Genomic DNA, 16,287 nt, shown 5'->3' with positions numbered 1-16,287 from the left:
GTCCGGCTCCCCCTCAGAAACCAAAGGTTAGAAGAAGTGAAGAATATGCAATTGGGCATGAATAGAATAGAATTTTTTATTGGCCAAGTGTGATTGGGCACACAAGGAATTTGTCTTTGGTGCACACGCTCTCAGTGTACATAAGGAGAATAAAATACATTCATGAAGAATAAAAAGATACAACACTTAGTGATAGTCAAGGTTACTAATAAGCTATCAAATCTATAAAGAAACAAATAAAAACAATATAAATAGAAAGATACAAACAACATAATTATAGTCATCAGTGTGGAGAGGTAGACATTAGGAAGGAACAGAAGAATAGTAATACATTCTTAGTAAATTATTGACAATGTTGAGTGAATTATTTGTTTAACAGAATGATAGGATTTGGGGGAAAACTGTCCTTGTGTCAAGTTGTTTTGATGTGCAGTACACTATAGCGTCGTTTTGAGGGTAGAAGTTGAAACAATTTATGTCCAGTGTGTGAGTTTGATATTTTTACAGTTATCTTTATGACTCGTGTATTATACAGGTCCTCGATGGAAGGCAGATTGGTAGCAATTGTCTTTTCTGCAGTTCTAATTATCCTCTGAAGTCTGTTTGTCTTGTTTCTTGTAAATCTTGTTTACAATATTTTTTTGTCTTGTTTCTTGTAAATCATGTCTCATTTAAACAGTTTCTTGGATTTTTGAAGAACGAAAGAACTCAGGAGAGGATGGAGCTGACATGGGCAGGAGTTCTGCTTCTTCTCCCTATAATTTTTATTCTTTTATCATCTTTCCAAATGTACAAGAAAAAAGGGCAGCTGCCCCCTGGACCTACTCCATGGCCTGTTCTGGGGAACCTCTTTCAGCGAGATGTTTTACCTCTAAATAAATTCTATAAAAAGGTAAGTTTGGGTAACTATTGTACTTCTTTGCTGTTTCAGATTATTGTTTTGAAAGATATGTGCACATTTTCCTAATTTAAAGAGTTTGAATAATAAAATTGGATTCTTTATATAAGAATCCAATTTTATTGGGGGCTCATGTGCATCTTCAATAGGAATTTTAACTTAAAGTCACCTTGTAAGAGTCTGATAAACAGACAATGAAGTTACAAATTTCATTAAAATAGGTGGTAACAAGAAAAACAGATTACCACATATTTTGAAGAACCAGATTACTTACAGAAATAAATTATATAGTCAAAATTGTGATTATCACATTTCCATAACATCATCAGCTAGCAATGTAACCAACCACATTGATGTACTCTGTACACTTTAAGAAATCTTAAAGCTTTGATTCAACATGATCTCCCTGTAGTGAATTTAAGACCTATTTCAAGCATGCTTTAGAGCAGTGATGGCGAACCTATGGCACACGTGCCACAGGTGGCACGCGGAGCCATTTGTCAGGGCACGTGAGGTGCTGCCCTGTCAGCTGGCCAGCACTCATGCGTGCACTGGCCACTGAGTTCACCTTTTTAAAAGCCATTTTTCGCCCTCCCCAGGCTCCAGAGGCTTTACAGGAGCCTGGGGAGGGCGAAAAGAGTCTCCCCCGCCCTCCCAGAGAGCCTCTGGAGGCTTCAGGGACCATTCGGAGGCTTCCCTGAAACCTTCGGAATGATTAAACGACCCTCCGAGCAAACCAGAAGTGACTTCCAGTTTGCTCGGAGGGTCATTTTAAGCATTCCGAAGGCTTCAGGGACCATCCGGAGGCTTCCCTGATGCCTTCGGAGCGCTTAAAACCACCCTCCGAGCAAACCAGAAGTCACTTCCGGTTTGCTCGGAGGGTCATTTTAAGCATTCCAAAGGCTTTAGGGACCGTCCGGACGGTCCCTGAAGCCTTCGGAACGCTTAAAATGACCTTCAGAATGCTTAAAAGCATGTAAAAATGGGGGGGTTTGCGCGTTGTGCACACTGCGCTCCCCCCACTTGTGGCACGCGAGCCAAAAAAGGTTCGCCATCGCTGCTTTAGAGTAATTTCACCCAAAAAAACTTTATCATTTAATTAACTGGGTTTTCATCTAATTTTACCTTTAGCTTATAGTGAAGTATGGACCTATATTTACTGTCTGGATGGGATCAAAACCAATGGTTGCTCTTTGTGGATATGAGGTGGTAAAAGATGCTTTGATACATAAAGCAGAAGAATTTGGTGGGCGAACTCATATGCCTTTTAACAGACGAATGTTCCAAAATAAAGGTTGATTCTCTTTCTTATTTGTTATTGCTCTTTTTAATTCTCTGTAAGTTATTTTAAATTATTTGAATGCTCTTAGTATTATTTATAGTTATGAAAGTCTCACTTCAAATGAAGTTTTGTCAAGATGTTGATTTGGTCATGCTTTTTGAAGAGGGAGGAGCACATTTTTTTTCACCATTTTGGTTCCACTGGTCACTTCTGAAATCTATTTACATATGAGCCTGCAGTGTGCAGCAACTGCCAAAAAAGCCAACACAGTTCTAGGCTGCATAAACAGAGGGACAAAATCAAGATCACGTGCAGTGTTAATACCACTTTATAATGTCTTGATAAGGCCACACTTGAAATACTGCATTGGGTTTTGGTCATCACAATGTAAAAAAGATGTTGGGATTCTAGAAAGAGTGCAGAGAAGAGCAAAAAGATGATTAGGGGACTGGAGACTGAAACATATGAAGAACGATTGCAGGAACTGAGTATGTCTAGTTTAATGAAAAGAAGGACCAGGGGAGACATGATAGCAGTATTCCAATATCTCAGGGGTTGCCACAAAGAATAGGGAGTCAAACTATTCTCCAAGGCACCTGAGGGTAGAACAAGAAGCAATGGGTGGAAACTAATCAAGGAGAAAAGCAACTTAGAACTGAGGAGAAATTTCCTGACAGTTAGAACAATTAATCAGTGGAACAACTTGGCTCCAGAAGTTGTGAATGCCCCAACACTGGAAGTCTTTAAGATGTTGGATAGCTATTTGTCTGAAATGGTACAGGGTTTTTCTGCCTTAGCAGGGAGTTGGACTAGATGACCTCCAAGGAGGCAATTAGATTTTTCCTGGGTTTTTTTGAAGATATTTCACTTCTCAGCTAAGAAGCTTCTTCAGCTCTGACTGGATGGTGGGGATGGAAGGATTTATATTTCTTGCAGACAGCTGGTAATTTGAATCCTTTTAGAGAGTCATTGAGGCACTTGGGGGTTTATCTGTGTCCCTTTGGGATAACCATGACCTGGATAATTGAGAATATCCATAGACTTTTAGCCATGCACTTTGGGATGAGCACCCTTCGAAAGGTGTGAGAGTATGAACGAATTTCCAGAGAAAAAAAATTGTAGATTACAGGAACATTTGCACTACTCAGGTGACCTTGAGGGCACAGATAAACCTCCAAGTGCTTCAACAAGGATGCATATTACCAGCTGTCTGCAAGGAATATTAATCCTTCCATTTCCCACCATCCAATCAGAGGTGAAAAAGCTTCTTGGATGAGAAACAAAACATCTTCAAAGAAAAAACAAGAAAATCCAGTTGTCTCCTGAAAATGTAGCTTATAGGGATAACCATGACCTGGATGACTGAGAATCATTACAGACTTCCTGAATTTACAGTAAGTTGACACAATTGAAATAAAAGGCACAAAACCTCTTGATCTGTAACAGGGCAGTATAGAATGCTAAGAAACACAGAGGCTAGTCATGGTGAAGGATCACTGGGAGCGTTTTCTTTAAAAAGGAGGAATTGTTTAAAATGCTTTTTTTAACCTGTTGAACCATGGAGTGAGGATAGGAAAAGATTTCACAACCTTTGAGGACTTTGCTTTCCTTCTGATTTGTCATTCCTAAAAATATCTTTGCTTGAATGTTAATAACATTCTCAAATAGAAAACCCTTGTCAAATATTGTCTCCAAACAACAATGCATAGTTGTGACATTTTATTAGTTTTCTGTAAAAGCTAAGATTAATAGGTTATCTATCTTAGCTCTATAAAAATAGTTTCTAAGTGATTTGAGTTCTAGGAAGAAAAGAAGGGTTAATTACTAGAACCAATCTTTCTTTCTCTGTCACCTTCCCTTTTTTTCTGTTAACCTCCCACAAGATTGTTAGTTGTGTAAGAATATTATTCAAATGAAAACAATCACATTGAAGCATTCCAGAATACTGGAAAAAGAAACAGCCACCAAATGGGTACCATGCAACTTTATGAAAAAGTGCCCGGCCATTCAATACATGAAAGGTTAACACTGCCATATATCAAAAATGTCTGAAGCAGATACAATTGAAGCTGTTTTACTTAAGTTGGTGTCTTAAAGAAATGAGTAAAGCTTTCACTGAGATATAAGCTCCTCAAGCCAAAGATCCATATAAAGTTTTATTCACCAGGAGAAAATGAATACACTCCAGAAAGATATGTAGGCTGTGAAGTTTCCAAAAGATGACCTAATTAATTTATGAGCCTTGAGACAATGTTCAAAAGAAATCCAGTCATTTATTAGGATCAACATTTTGACATGTTCTTCTGCAGAGCCGAAACTGATACCCGGTTATTGGTGTTTACACTTTACCCCTTTCTCTCCCCTCCCTCAGTCTGTGTCATAAATCATATCCACCAATGAGATGCTGCAGCAGACTGTGAGGTTTGCAACCCACACACACTGGCTGTAGAAATATGAGATCCGACTCTGGCCGAAGGTATGCATGAAATCCTCCCTCCAAATTCAACTTGATAATAGTCATGGTAACGCTTTACAAGTTGACACAGGCATTGTTTCAATCACTACAAGAGGCCATAACCAAGAACCATAATGAAATGAAGAATGATATGAGAGAGATGGAGATGGGAGAGATGGAAGAGAAGATGGAAAGCATGGATGAAAAACTGGGAACTTTCAGGCAATGTTAGCCAAAACCAAAGAAAAGAACAAAACAATTGAAGCAAAATCAGAACACACAGAGGGGAAAAACAGAGGAAATGAACCAGAGACTAACGCAGGCTGATAGAGGGAATTAGAGGGAACTGTAATTCAATTGCAAATGGAAAAGGCTGAACATTTTCTGAGATTCCAGAATGTAGAAGAAGAAAAAGAGGAAGATCTAGCCGAATTGATGGCAGAGTTATTGGCACAGGCCCTTCGGATAACAGTGCAGGATATGAGGGTGGAGTGTTTAGATGAAGTGTTTAAAATACATACAAGTTATCCAAGAAAGAAGACACTCCCAAGGGAGGTGCATGTGAGATTCATAAAAAAAAAAAAAAAAACAAGAGCAGAAATTCTTTAAAAAGTAAGGGATGAACTGTTGAAATATAAAGGGACAGAGATTGTGGTTTTAAAACAGGTGCCTAGATGTGTAAGAGACCTGTAGAAGCAATACCAAATCCTGACAGAACAGTTGATCAAACATCAGATAAATTTCAGATGATTGATACCTGAAGGAATTTTGATTAAGTGAAATGACAAAAGGCACAGATTGGATTCTCAAGATAAAGCATATGAATTCTATGAGTACCATTTCAATGCAGATGATGAACATAAAAGAAGAGAGGAAACAGAAGATAGAAGACAAAAGGAATTAATGGCAGGAGGAACCACAAGTAAACAAGAAGTAAGTGAAACTGAACAAAAAAAAACCCAAACAGAATGAGAAGGAGCAAGAGGTAAAAGTAGAGAGAAATAAGAGCAACTAGAACAGCAAAATCTATTTATAAGTTAAACAATGGAAGAAGAAATAAAATTATTGTTGATTATATTACTGTTCTAAATTCTCCCATGAAAAGGAAAAGAACCCTTACCAAATTGCAAAAAATGAAAATAGATATAATTTTCTTGCAAGAAGTACATATCAAAAAACAATATCGCATTTTTTTAGAATATCCCAAAATTGGGAAACTATAAAAGAAAAGGGGGGAGGTCTTATATATTAAAGAAATAATAAATGCTAAGCAAATTTATACAGATGAAGACAGGATAATATTGATGGTGGAAGTAATAACAAACTACAAACAAGTGTTCCTGATAGCAATATATGCACCAAACAATAAACAAGAAGAATTTTATGAAAAACTTCATGAGAAAATTGCAGAACTGGACTATGAAAATATTTGTGTAATTGGAGATTTTAATGCAATTACAGATGCAAAACTTGACTATAGAAGCAGTGAACTAAGCAAAAAAAAAATGAGGAAAACTTTACCAAAATTTTCTTTAAAATGGTGGAAGAAATGTGCATGCAAGATGTATGGAGAGAAAGAAACCCTAAGAAAAACCAGTATACATATTATTCAAATAGACACCAATCTTGGTCAAGAATAGATATGGCATGAGTTAAGTACTAATGTACAAAAAATAGAAATAGAACCAAATATATTGGCATATCATAATCCAGTTTGGATCAAGTGGAAAGAATACAAAAAAAGTGAGATGGATGTTGAATCAATCTATATTAAAGGACAAAGAATTTATACAAATAACTGAAAAAGAAATGAAGCTAAAGAGAATAGAAAGGAAGAGGCCTCATTGCAAAATGTATGGGATACAGCTAAGGGATACTTTCGAGTACTAGCCATAATTTACAGAGGAAAAAACATAAGAAAAAGAAACAACATCAAAAGACACTGGAAGAAGAGTATAAAAGATTAGAATCAGAGCTACAGAAAGAACCATGAAAAAGAATTTTAAAAATCAAATGGAAATAATAAAATATAAATTGAACTTTATTGAAAAAGAATTGGCATGAAAAAATAAAAGTGTGAAACAAAACTTTTTTGAAAAGTAACAAACCAGGGAAAGGGCTGATATATAAATTTTAAAAAGATAATGAGAAGAAATAGATAAAAAGTATGATAGACAAGAAGATTATGCTTCAATACCAAAATTATAACAAAAAGAAAATAATCCAGAACTATTATGAAAATTTGTACGATCAAGAGGAACTATCAGAGGATAAAATAAAGCAATATTTGGAAGAAGCCAGACTGCCTAAGTACCTGAAGTAGTAAGAACTATGTTAAATGAAAAGATAACAATATTTAAATTAACTGAGGCGATTAAGAGACAGAAGAACAATAAAATACCAGGGCCAGATGCCTACTGGCAGAAGTTTGCATAAAACTACAAGTCCCCTTAGGACCGTCAATACTGAAGTCTATAATAAAGTCTTGCTAGAAGCTAAGATACCAAAATCCTGGAAAGGAGCAAATATAATTCTTATTCCAAAAGAAGATGCAGATTTATTGCAGATTAAAAAATATAGACCAATCTCACTTCTAAATGTGGATTATAAAATTTATATATCAATAATAGCTGAAAACTTAAAGAGATTTTTGAATGAATTTATACACTCAGATCAAAATGGATTTTTGCCTAAGAGATGAATTAAAAACATGAGAATAATATTGAATACATTGGAATATATGAAGCACACCCTGAAAAACAAATGGTGCTGATATTTTTAGACATGCAGAAAGCATTTGATAATATAAATTGGCAATTTATAATATTGCAATTAAAATACATGTAATTTGGTGAAAAATTCATTAATATGATTAAGGAAATATATACAAAACAGACTGCAAAAGTTATTGTAAATGGGAATATAACGGAGAATGTTAACATCAAAAAAGGCACAAGACAGGGATGTCCTTTACTATTAATTTTGACATTGAAAGTGTTAAATAAAAATATTAGGCATGAGACAGAAATAAATGGGATGGAGATAAAGAAAAGAAAAATACAAATTACAGGCATTTGTAGATGATCTGGTATTTATCATAGAGGAACCGCAAACAACTAGAGCAATTGATGAAGAAAATAGATGACTATGGGGAAGTTGCAGGATTAAAAGTAAAGAAAGAAAAAACTAAAATTTTAGTCAAAAACCTCAAAAGTAAACAGAAAAAAAGATTTAATGGAGAAGACAAATATTCAGATAGTGAAGAAGGTAAAATACTTTGATATCCATTTATCAGCAAGATATGCAACAATGAAAGAAGATAATTATGTCAAATTGATACAGCAAATTAAACTGGACCTGGAAAAGTGGGGAAATCTGCAGCTATCATTAATAGGAAGAATAACCACTATTAAAATGAATGCTCTACTGAGATTATTATATCTGTTCCAAACAATTCCAATAAAGCTGGAAAAGAAATACTTCAAGGAATTAAATAGGCTTTTTGTTTCCCGCCCTCCCCATCCCAATCTAGCATGACACAGACAGCCCAATGGAGATGAAAAATGGGGTGTTTCCATCATCCCTTCTCTTTTTTCCCCCTAGCCTCCTTTTGCCAGCATTCGACAGGTTTGGCAGGCAGTCGCAATCTTTAGATGGGTTTTTATTTTTATTTTGTCAGCCCAAGGGCGGCAGAGGGAGAGGTATGTAGGAAATTTGCCTGATTGGCCAACTCAATGTCACTCCACCTTGCCATGAGTGATGTTGAGTTGGCCATGCCCTCTCAGTTACATGACCTCACCTGAAAAAACACATTTGGGATCTCAATATAGACTTCCATAGCTAGTGCAGGGATTTCTTTCTATCTAAAACACAATTACAGAAACTTGTGACATGATTTCCTAGCCTCATTCATTCTTCTCTTCATATGACAGCTATTGTATGGTGGGCTTCAGTAGGAAAGAACCAGACAAGCATAACTGCAACAGCTTTTATTGACTCAAAAATGGAACTGAAGAACTGCAGGCAAATGCCTGTTATTTATACTCTAGGCTCACAGGGCCTTAACCAATCATAAACTAGAAAAAACCAGGCCCCATATAAGTATTCTGAACTTCCTTCCAACAGTTAGAGTCATGTAAATGTTAGTTTCACTTTAGCCCAATTTAACAGTCAGGGTCATCTAAAGGTTAATCCACTTTAGCATAAATATATACATTTAATATATAACAACAGCAGTCAAGAATGAAAAGATGGAAACTGTGAAGTTTGCTTCATTAGTATTTCAAACATCAAATCAGGTTTACATTAAATATGAGGAAGGAACATTCTGTGATGCATAATTTATTATAATGCAATAGCCTGTTTCAACTATGATTGAGACAAAGAGTTGAAAAAGGAAAGTATCTGAAACATCACATTATATCTAAATATTGTCCTTCACCAAAGCTGAGATTTGATGGACATCTTAATACTTTTGGTGTCTTTTATTTCAGGATTCGATAGTACTGATGAGAAGAAATGGAGGGAACTGCGACGTTTCACACTGTCCACCTTGCGAGATTTTGGGATGGGGAACAAAAGAATGTCTGAGAGAGTGCAGGAGGAAGCCCTTTGTCTGGTGGAGGAAATGGCTACCAAAAAAGGTTCTCTAAAGAAACTGAAAGCTGTTCTCCCACACAAGAATCATAGTAGGAAGAGTATTTAGAATATGAAAATGAAAGGGTTTGTTGTACTGTATGATATTACAGAAAAACTAGATTTTACTTATGGATGAATGAGATAGAAAATCTCAGGGCAAAAAGGAAAACATGGATAATAACTGCTCTTATAGTCTTGGAGAGACAACAATAGGTAGTTTTCATGAGGGTGAAGAACTGAAATCCACTGTGGATCTGAATTAAATGGTCATAAATAGTATTCCTATTTATGTTCAAATTTCTGGAATCAGGAGAGAAAAGAAAAGAATAGGTTAATTATTTTTTAAAAAAGAAAGACTATAGAGAAAAGAAAGGAAGAAATTAGAACGTGGGAGGGAGAGAGAGTCAGGAGAGTTAAAACTGGAAGCAGAACATTTTCAGAGGTGAAGAAGGGAAGGGTCAAGGAAGAAAAACCCACCATGAACAGAAAAGAGCAGAAGGAGGAATGAGAAAACAATTCTTGACAGAAGAAAACAGCAATAAGGTTCTGAAGAAACTCTAATGGCAACAAGGTCTAGGTTTCCCTTTAATTACATATAAGCTCTCCTACTTAATATTATTTATCAAAAATTACCAATAAAACCTTTGCATAACTTCTTTTACCCAAATCATTTTTCCTTGCAGTTTTATGGTAAGAATTCTGGAAGTGAAGATCCACATTCTTTGATTCCTCTCATAAATTTCTGTGGCCTTTGTTGCAGGGAAACCTTTTGACCCAAGAAGAAATGTTGCAAGTGCTGTTTCTAATGTGATCTGTGCAGTTATCTTTGGCAATCGATTTGATTACAAAGATCACATCTTCATAGAGAACCAGCAGATTATGGAGTCTCAAATAAGATTTCTTACTAGTTTCCTAGGAATGGTATGTTTTCCTCTCCCTACCATAAACATTCATTTTCACTAGTGGGTCCTTTTCTCTGTGTATAAATGTCAAAATTAGAGATGTGTAATTAGATGTGATGAGCTACTAAGCAGGAGAAACCAAATTTAGAAATCCAGCAAAACACAAACAGGTTCTGAGCAAACCTCTCTTGGCTGGTCTTATTTCCCAGGGGTCTATTTCCTTTTCTCACAACAAATTTTGGCCCTCACTTGATTGTTTCTAGGACTCACTCATTCTTAACTAATCAGGGAAGTCCAAATAGGAAATTTAGTTGGAGGGGCTGATTTCTCCTAATAGTAATCTTTCACTGTAGTTTTTCACCCCTTGACTCTACAGTTACCTTTAGTTCTCAAACATAGTACCATGTTGTAATTTTTAACAAATGACAATAGTATCCATTATCCCCAATCCTTTAGGTTTGTGATATAAGGAGAATATTTAGTATTATATTTTTAAAAGTATATGGCTAACATTGTACTAATCATCATATCAAATCAGGCACATGGGACTCTTTTCTTACCATGGTGTTTTTAGAAATTTCCCCAGTCTTTATTTCCACAGCCAGCTTTTTTGCTCTCCTGCTTCAAGAACTATCACCATTTTCACCATTATCCTTTCATGGAAGATATGGGGGGTGGGGAAGCTAGGAAAGTAACAGGTGAGTCCCTTGACCAAATGTCTCCTACCAGGAACATAGCCTAGGTGAGGAGAAATCTGGGGAAATGATTTTCAAAGAGAGTCATATTTAATTAATTTATTATAAATAAAAAATCCTACTATATAGTAGTTTCCAAGACACTGAATTTACTCGAAACTAGAATTCTTAATCCTGGCACCTATCTGAGGTTTGACAATTAACAATACCAGAGTAAAAACTACTCTCTGAATATTTGGGACATTAAGCCTCCACGATTATGGTACAAAAAAGTATAGTATTTAACATCAACTCTGCAACAGGTCTACAATACTTTTCCAAAAATAATGAAATACTTTCCTGAGCAACACATCAAGTCTTTTCCTGAGATTGAAAAACTCTGTGATTATATCCGTGAGGAGATAGAATTGCACAAGAAAACGTTGGATCCTCAGAACCTGCGTGACTATATTGATTGCTTCCTTCTTAGACTGGAGAAGGTAGGTATATAGATACTGTATCTGCATAAATGTCTAAACATCTCTATTGTGTATCTAAAATGAAACAAGTTTGCCACATATGAAAGAATATGAAAATATTGATTCCCTCCCCTTCTTTTATGTTTACTTTAAATTGCCATTTGTTGACATATATTCATGATGTAATTGTTTCTAAAGTTATCTCCCTTCAAAATATGAGTATGTATTGCTTGTATGTATGTGTTGCTTAATTTACACAACTTCTACACTCTTAATAGGTGAAGAGATTATTGGTCTTGCAAGACCAATTTCTATTAGGATTAGTCTTTCAGATATAACATTCAAGCTTCTATGCTCAGATCTAATCTTTTCCAATCATACACCTTAAGACCTGCTGTAGTCCAGCTCTAAATAACAACCTTAGTCAAATTCAGAGTGCCCATCCTTTAATTCTGGCCATTTCTTATGGTAAATATTTGATGGTAGACCAGACAAGCAAGCTGTTCCCTCCCTAAGAATTGAAAAGGTTTTGTATATATTCTAAAGTCAGTTTGGTCGAATTAAGTTTCCTTTAATTGAAAGAGACACTATGAAGAGTTTCATGAATTACTTTAATTGTATTTAAGTAATTTAATTACTTTAATTTACTTTAATTGAATTCCAAGTAGAATTTATCTTTTTCTGGTTCCCTTTCTATTTTCTTTTCAGGACCAGAACTCATCTGAGGGTATCTACACTCCTGAACAACTTGTGTTTACTGTGCTTGGTCTCTTTACTGCTGGGACAGTAACTACAAGCCGTACTTTGGTCCTCAGCCTCCTAGCAATGGCTAAATTCCAACACATTCAAGGTAGAGAAATACCAAGAAATATATAAAGATGTCAGTACTCTTAAAGCTTTCAGTATTAATCCTGGGAAAAAATAAACTAAATATGCTGTAGTACTCAACAGTACAACTCATTGCAGGTTCTTTATTGATTGTTGAACTACTGAGCCAAATGCCTGTGTGTAGTCAATGAAAGCCATACACAAAGGCAAGGCGTACTCATTCTGCCTTTCAATGATTTGCTGAACAACCTAGATGTGATCAATTCTACTGTAGCCATTTCTGAACTCTGCCTGCTGCTTTGGCTATGACATCATTTAATGTTCTCACTATTCTTTTTCCTATTATCTTGGTGAAAACGTTATAATGACTGAAATAAGATTTTTTGGATGATAGTTCTTTAAATCATCTTGAGCCCCTTTCTTGTGTATAAGAACCCCTTTAGCATTTATCCATTTATTCAGTATTCTTCTTTTCTGAGGCATCTTAAGTACAGTTTTCTTAGTATCTTCTATAAACTGTGGTCACCAGCTTTCATGATTTAAACTGTAGCACAGTCATTTCCTGAAGCTTTTCCATTTTTCATTAATTTTATGGCACTTGATAGATCCTTGACTAAAATATCTGGCATTTCCTCTTTCATGGGTGTTGTTACTTTTGAGTGATCTTGATTTTTGCATAGGTCCAAACAGAATTTTATTTCTATCAATTCCTAATCTAATTAATTAATAATCTAATAATTCTGTTAGGATTGTGCACTTCACACAATACAGAAACTTTCTTTCTTGTATTTATAAGCTTGGCATTTGCTCTATTAATCCCTTTGTTTTCTTCAATTGCCTTTTTATTTTACAAGTTTCATGTTAAACTGATGTGTATCTTCCTGAATATGTTTTCTTGTGGTTGTGCAAAGTTCAACATACTTCAGTTTATTAGTGAAACATCCGGTATTCTTCATTGTCCATTGTTTTTTTTCATTAACTCAATAATTTCATCAAAGATTTTTGACTATGCAAACTGTTTTTCCCATTGTGCTATATACAGTATATAGTTATGGGTTTTTTTGACTATTTATTCATTTTGATCCATAATGTTCATCTCTTCCCAATCTTGCAAAAGAGCAAAGTGATTTGATAGATTAATCTCAAAATTGCTGTTCTCTTCTAACAGTTTATCTTCATTTTTGTTTTTTGTGACATCTTTATCATTTTCATATGCTCTTTTCGACAGACTATCTTCACTTTAGCTTGTACCATTAACTATCATCACTTCCAACATTAAAACGATTGATGACAGTACACTTGCAGAATATGGTTCTATCACTTGGCATGATATAGTCAATTTCACAAATACCCAGATGGAGTCTTCTGTGTCCATTTTCTGCCAGCCTTTTTCTTGTAAAATTAGTTCATGATATAAAGTTCCTGTCCTTCAATAAATTCTATTAGTCTACACCTCTATTATCTCATTCACAATTTCGATATAAGCTGATTGACTTTACTTCAATTATTGTTCTTCCTATTCTTGTGTTAAAGCCACCCTTTATTATTTTGTACTGGGATTTTTCTTTTTCTTTACGGCAGGCCACATTGCCATAAAAATCTTTGATTTAATTGTCATTATAGCTTATTGTTGGTGCAAAAGCTTGGGTGATTTGAAGCTTGCATTGTTTGTTCAATTGAACAATGTATTGGGCTACTCTGTCTGATATATTTTCAAATTTTACTTCAAAATGTTTCAGCTTTTTATTGATAAGAAAACCAACTCTGCCACATTGTCCATCTTCAGTACCTCTAGTATAGAATAAATGCCCAGTCCTATCAAGTACAACTAAATATTTGCATTATTGTCATGTTTGACATAATCCAATGATATCCCAATGCATATTGTTGAGTTCAATCGACGGTTCTTCTACTCATGCATCTGTTGTCATTGTTCGAATGTTGATAGTTCCTAAGTCCAAAGGCCAAAGGCAGCCTGATTTAACCTGGTGATTTTTAGCACCCTCTTCCTTTTGGGCAGGTCTTCCTGCTGCTGTGGTAGTTGCCCTGGGGCATCTGGGGAATGCGTGACATTTTTCAGATTATATTGGCATGTGGACTATAGACACACTAGACTACTGTGGGTTAGCAGATGTGATCGGTGTTAGTCTGAAGTATCCATTATGATCTCTTCACCTTGGAGGACCCTTCTGAATATATACATGTTCGACAACATAGCCCATACATTCATTTAACCACACAATATGATATCAGTTTAGGAAATTAATTTAAGTACATTAGTTTTTCTCCTGATTACTATTTATTCCAACTTTGGGCGGGGACTACAAACTTCTAAAGTGTCCTATGGAAACACTTTTCACTTTGCTGGTTTTCAGCTTATCAAGAAAGACACAAGACAGATAAACAATAAGAATATCCTCTTCTTGCACTAGAAACATTGAAGTGGTCTTCACTAAGAAATGACTTTGAGGAGGAGCCATTGTCCTGATTAGAAATGTCTTCTCTGAATATACTTTGGAACATATGTTTCTATTCAAGTGGTAGTTGACTGCAGATGCTCAGCATGAGAAAGTGAAAGTAAAAGACAATCTCATCTAAATACGTTTGTCACACAGCTAAGGTGCAGCAGGAGATTGATGAGGTGGTGGGTACAAATAGAACTCCAAACATGGAAGACCAGTTGAAGATGCCTTTCACAAATGCTGTGGTTCATGAGGCTCAACGTTATCAGATTGCGAGTGCTGAGAGCTTTCCACGGGCAACAACCTGTGATGTAAAATTCCATGGCTACAACATTCCCAAGGTTTGCCAATAATACTAATCTACTTATCAAGATAATGTGCAGAAGAAAAAAGTTGACTGTTAGTAGCCAGAGATGATATTCAAGGCAGTTTAGTAAATGTATTAATATGTCTTATTTATGGAATTGTAAGCCTAAAGTCATTTTGGATATTGGGAGGTATATAAATTTAATAAATAAATTAGTTAAACCAAATATCTCTCCCTTCACTCCATTTCAGACTGTTTGCAGATTGCTCCCTGATGGCCTATTTTATTTGAGGCAAGTGGGTTTTTTTCTTCTCTGCATGAAGCAACACCAACTAATGTCATCTGTTTCCTCACCTCCCTCTTCTAGTACATCGCTGTTGCCCCTATTCTTCCTTCACTACATTATGATCCTCTCCATTGGGAGACTCCAGAGACGTTCAACCCAGATCATTTTTTGGATGAAAAGGGCCAATTCAGGAAAAAAGATGCTTTCATGCCATTCTCAGCAGGTACAGTTCTCTAGAACAGATAGTATTTCAAATCCACATGTGGATCTGATCCATGTTATTTTTTTTTTTTAATCAGGCACAATTCCAGCAGGTCTACTTCCTAAATAACTTTATTTTCTGGTTTGCTATTGCAGGGAAGAGGGCCTGTCCAGCAGAGGGCCTGGCTAGGATGGAGCTCTTCCTGCTCTTCAGCACATTGCTCCAGAAGTTCACCTTTTATCTGGATGGGGACACCAAAGACACAGATGTAATGTCTCTGCTTAAGGACTTCAATAATAAGACTCAATGGCCCCTTATACAAGCTGTTAAACGTTCAGTGGACACTTGAGTTCAATAATTAGGACAAAGAAAGAAGCCAAGATCCATCCTTCCTTCCTTCCTTCCTTCCTTCCTTCCTTCCTTCCTTCCTTCCTTCCTTCCTTCCTTCCTTCCTTCCTTCCATCCCTCTCTCTCTCTCTTTCTTTCTTTCTTTCTTTTTCTTTTTCTTTTCTCTTCTGTTATTATTTCTTTTCTCCTCCCCTCCATTTTCAGCTTCTCCCTCCCCTTCTTTCCTGGCACATATTGTATCCTACAAATTGCACCTTTTAAGACCTAGAAATTGGATTGGCTGACCTATATTAATAAATATTCAAATAAAGCATGTGGGATAGCTTTTACTTTGAAAGGCAATGTTAAAACTGATGTGGTATACATATATAATGATTGTGCAGGACATTTTATTTTTTAAGGCAAAATAATTATTTTTATCTCTGCTCTGATAATATTTTATGGGGAAATTAAGAATATTTTGAAATATTTTGTCAGCCCTCAGGCTGCCACCCAGGGGGACCCTGTCTATCACCATGTCCACCAT

At 35.7% G+C, this 16,287-nt stretch overlaps 1 protein-coding gene across 1 annotated transcript; it reads left to right on the top strand.

Moving 5' to 3' along the window:
* Positions 1 to 381: 381 nt before the first annotated feature.
* Positions 382 to 16,071, top strand: LOC309383994 (cytochrome P450 2B4-like). The gene is made up of 10 exons (XM_081937120.1): positions 382 to 486; positions 680 to 892; positions 2,030 to 2,192; positions 9,129 to 9,278; positions 10,034 to 10,194; positions 11,173 to 11,349; positions 12,037 to 12,178; positions 14,772 to 14,959; positions 15,293 to 15,434; positions 15,569 to 16,071. The coding sequence occupies exons 2-10, from the start codon at positions 719 to 721 to the stop codon at positions 15,760 to 15,762; spliced, it is 1,491 nt and encodes a 496-aa protein (XP_081793246.1). The 5' UTR covers positions 382 to 486; positions 680 to 718; the 3' UTR covers positions 15,763 to 16,071.
* The last annotated feature ends 216 nt before the right edge of the window (positions 16,072 to 16,287 follow it).

The sequence above is a fragment of the Natrix helvetica genome, assembly GCF_964273705.1.
Source record: "Natrix helvetica genome assembly, chromosome: 1".
In the NCBI taxonomy this organism is placed as follows: Eukaryota; Metazoa; Chordata; class Lepidosauria; order Squamata; family Natricidae; genus Natrix; species Natrix helvetica.
The sequence above is the reverse complement of the archived record's forward strand: the minus strand, read 5'-3'. Positions and strand labels throughout refer to the sequence as shown.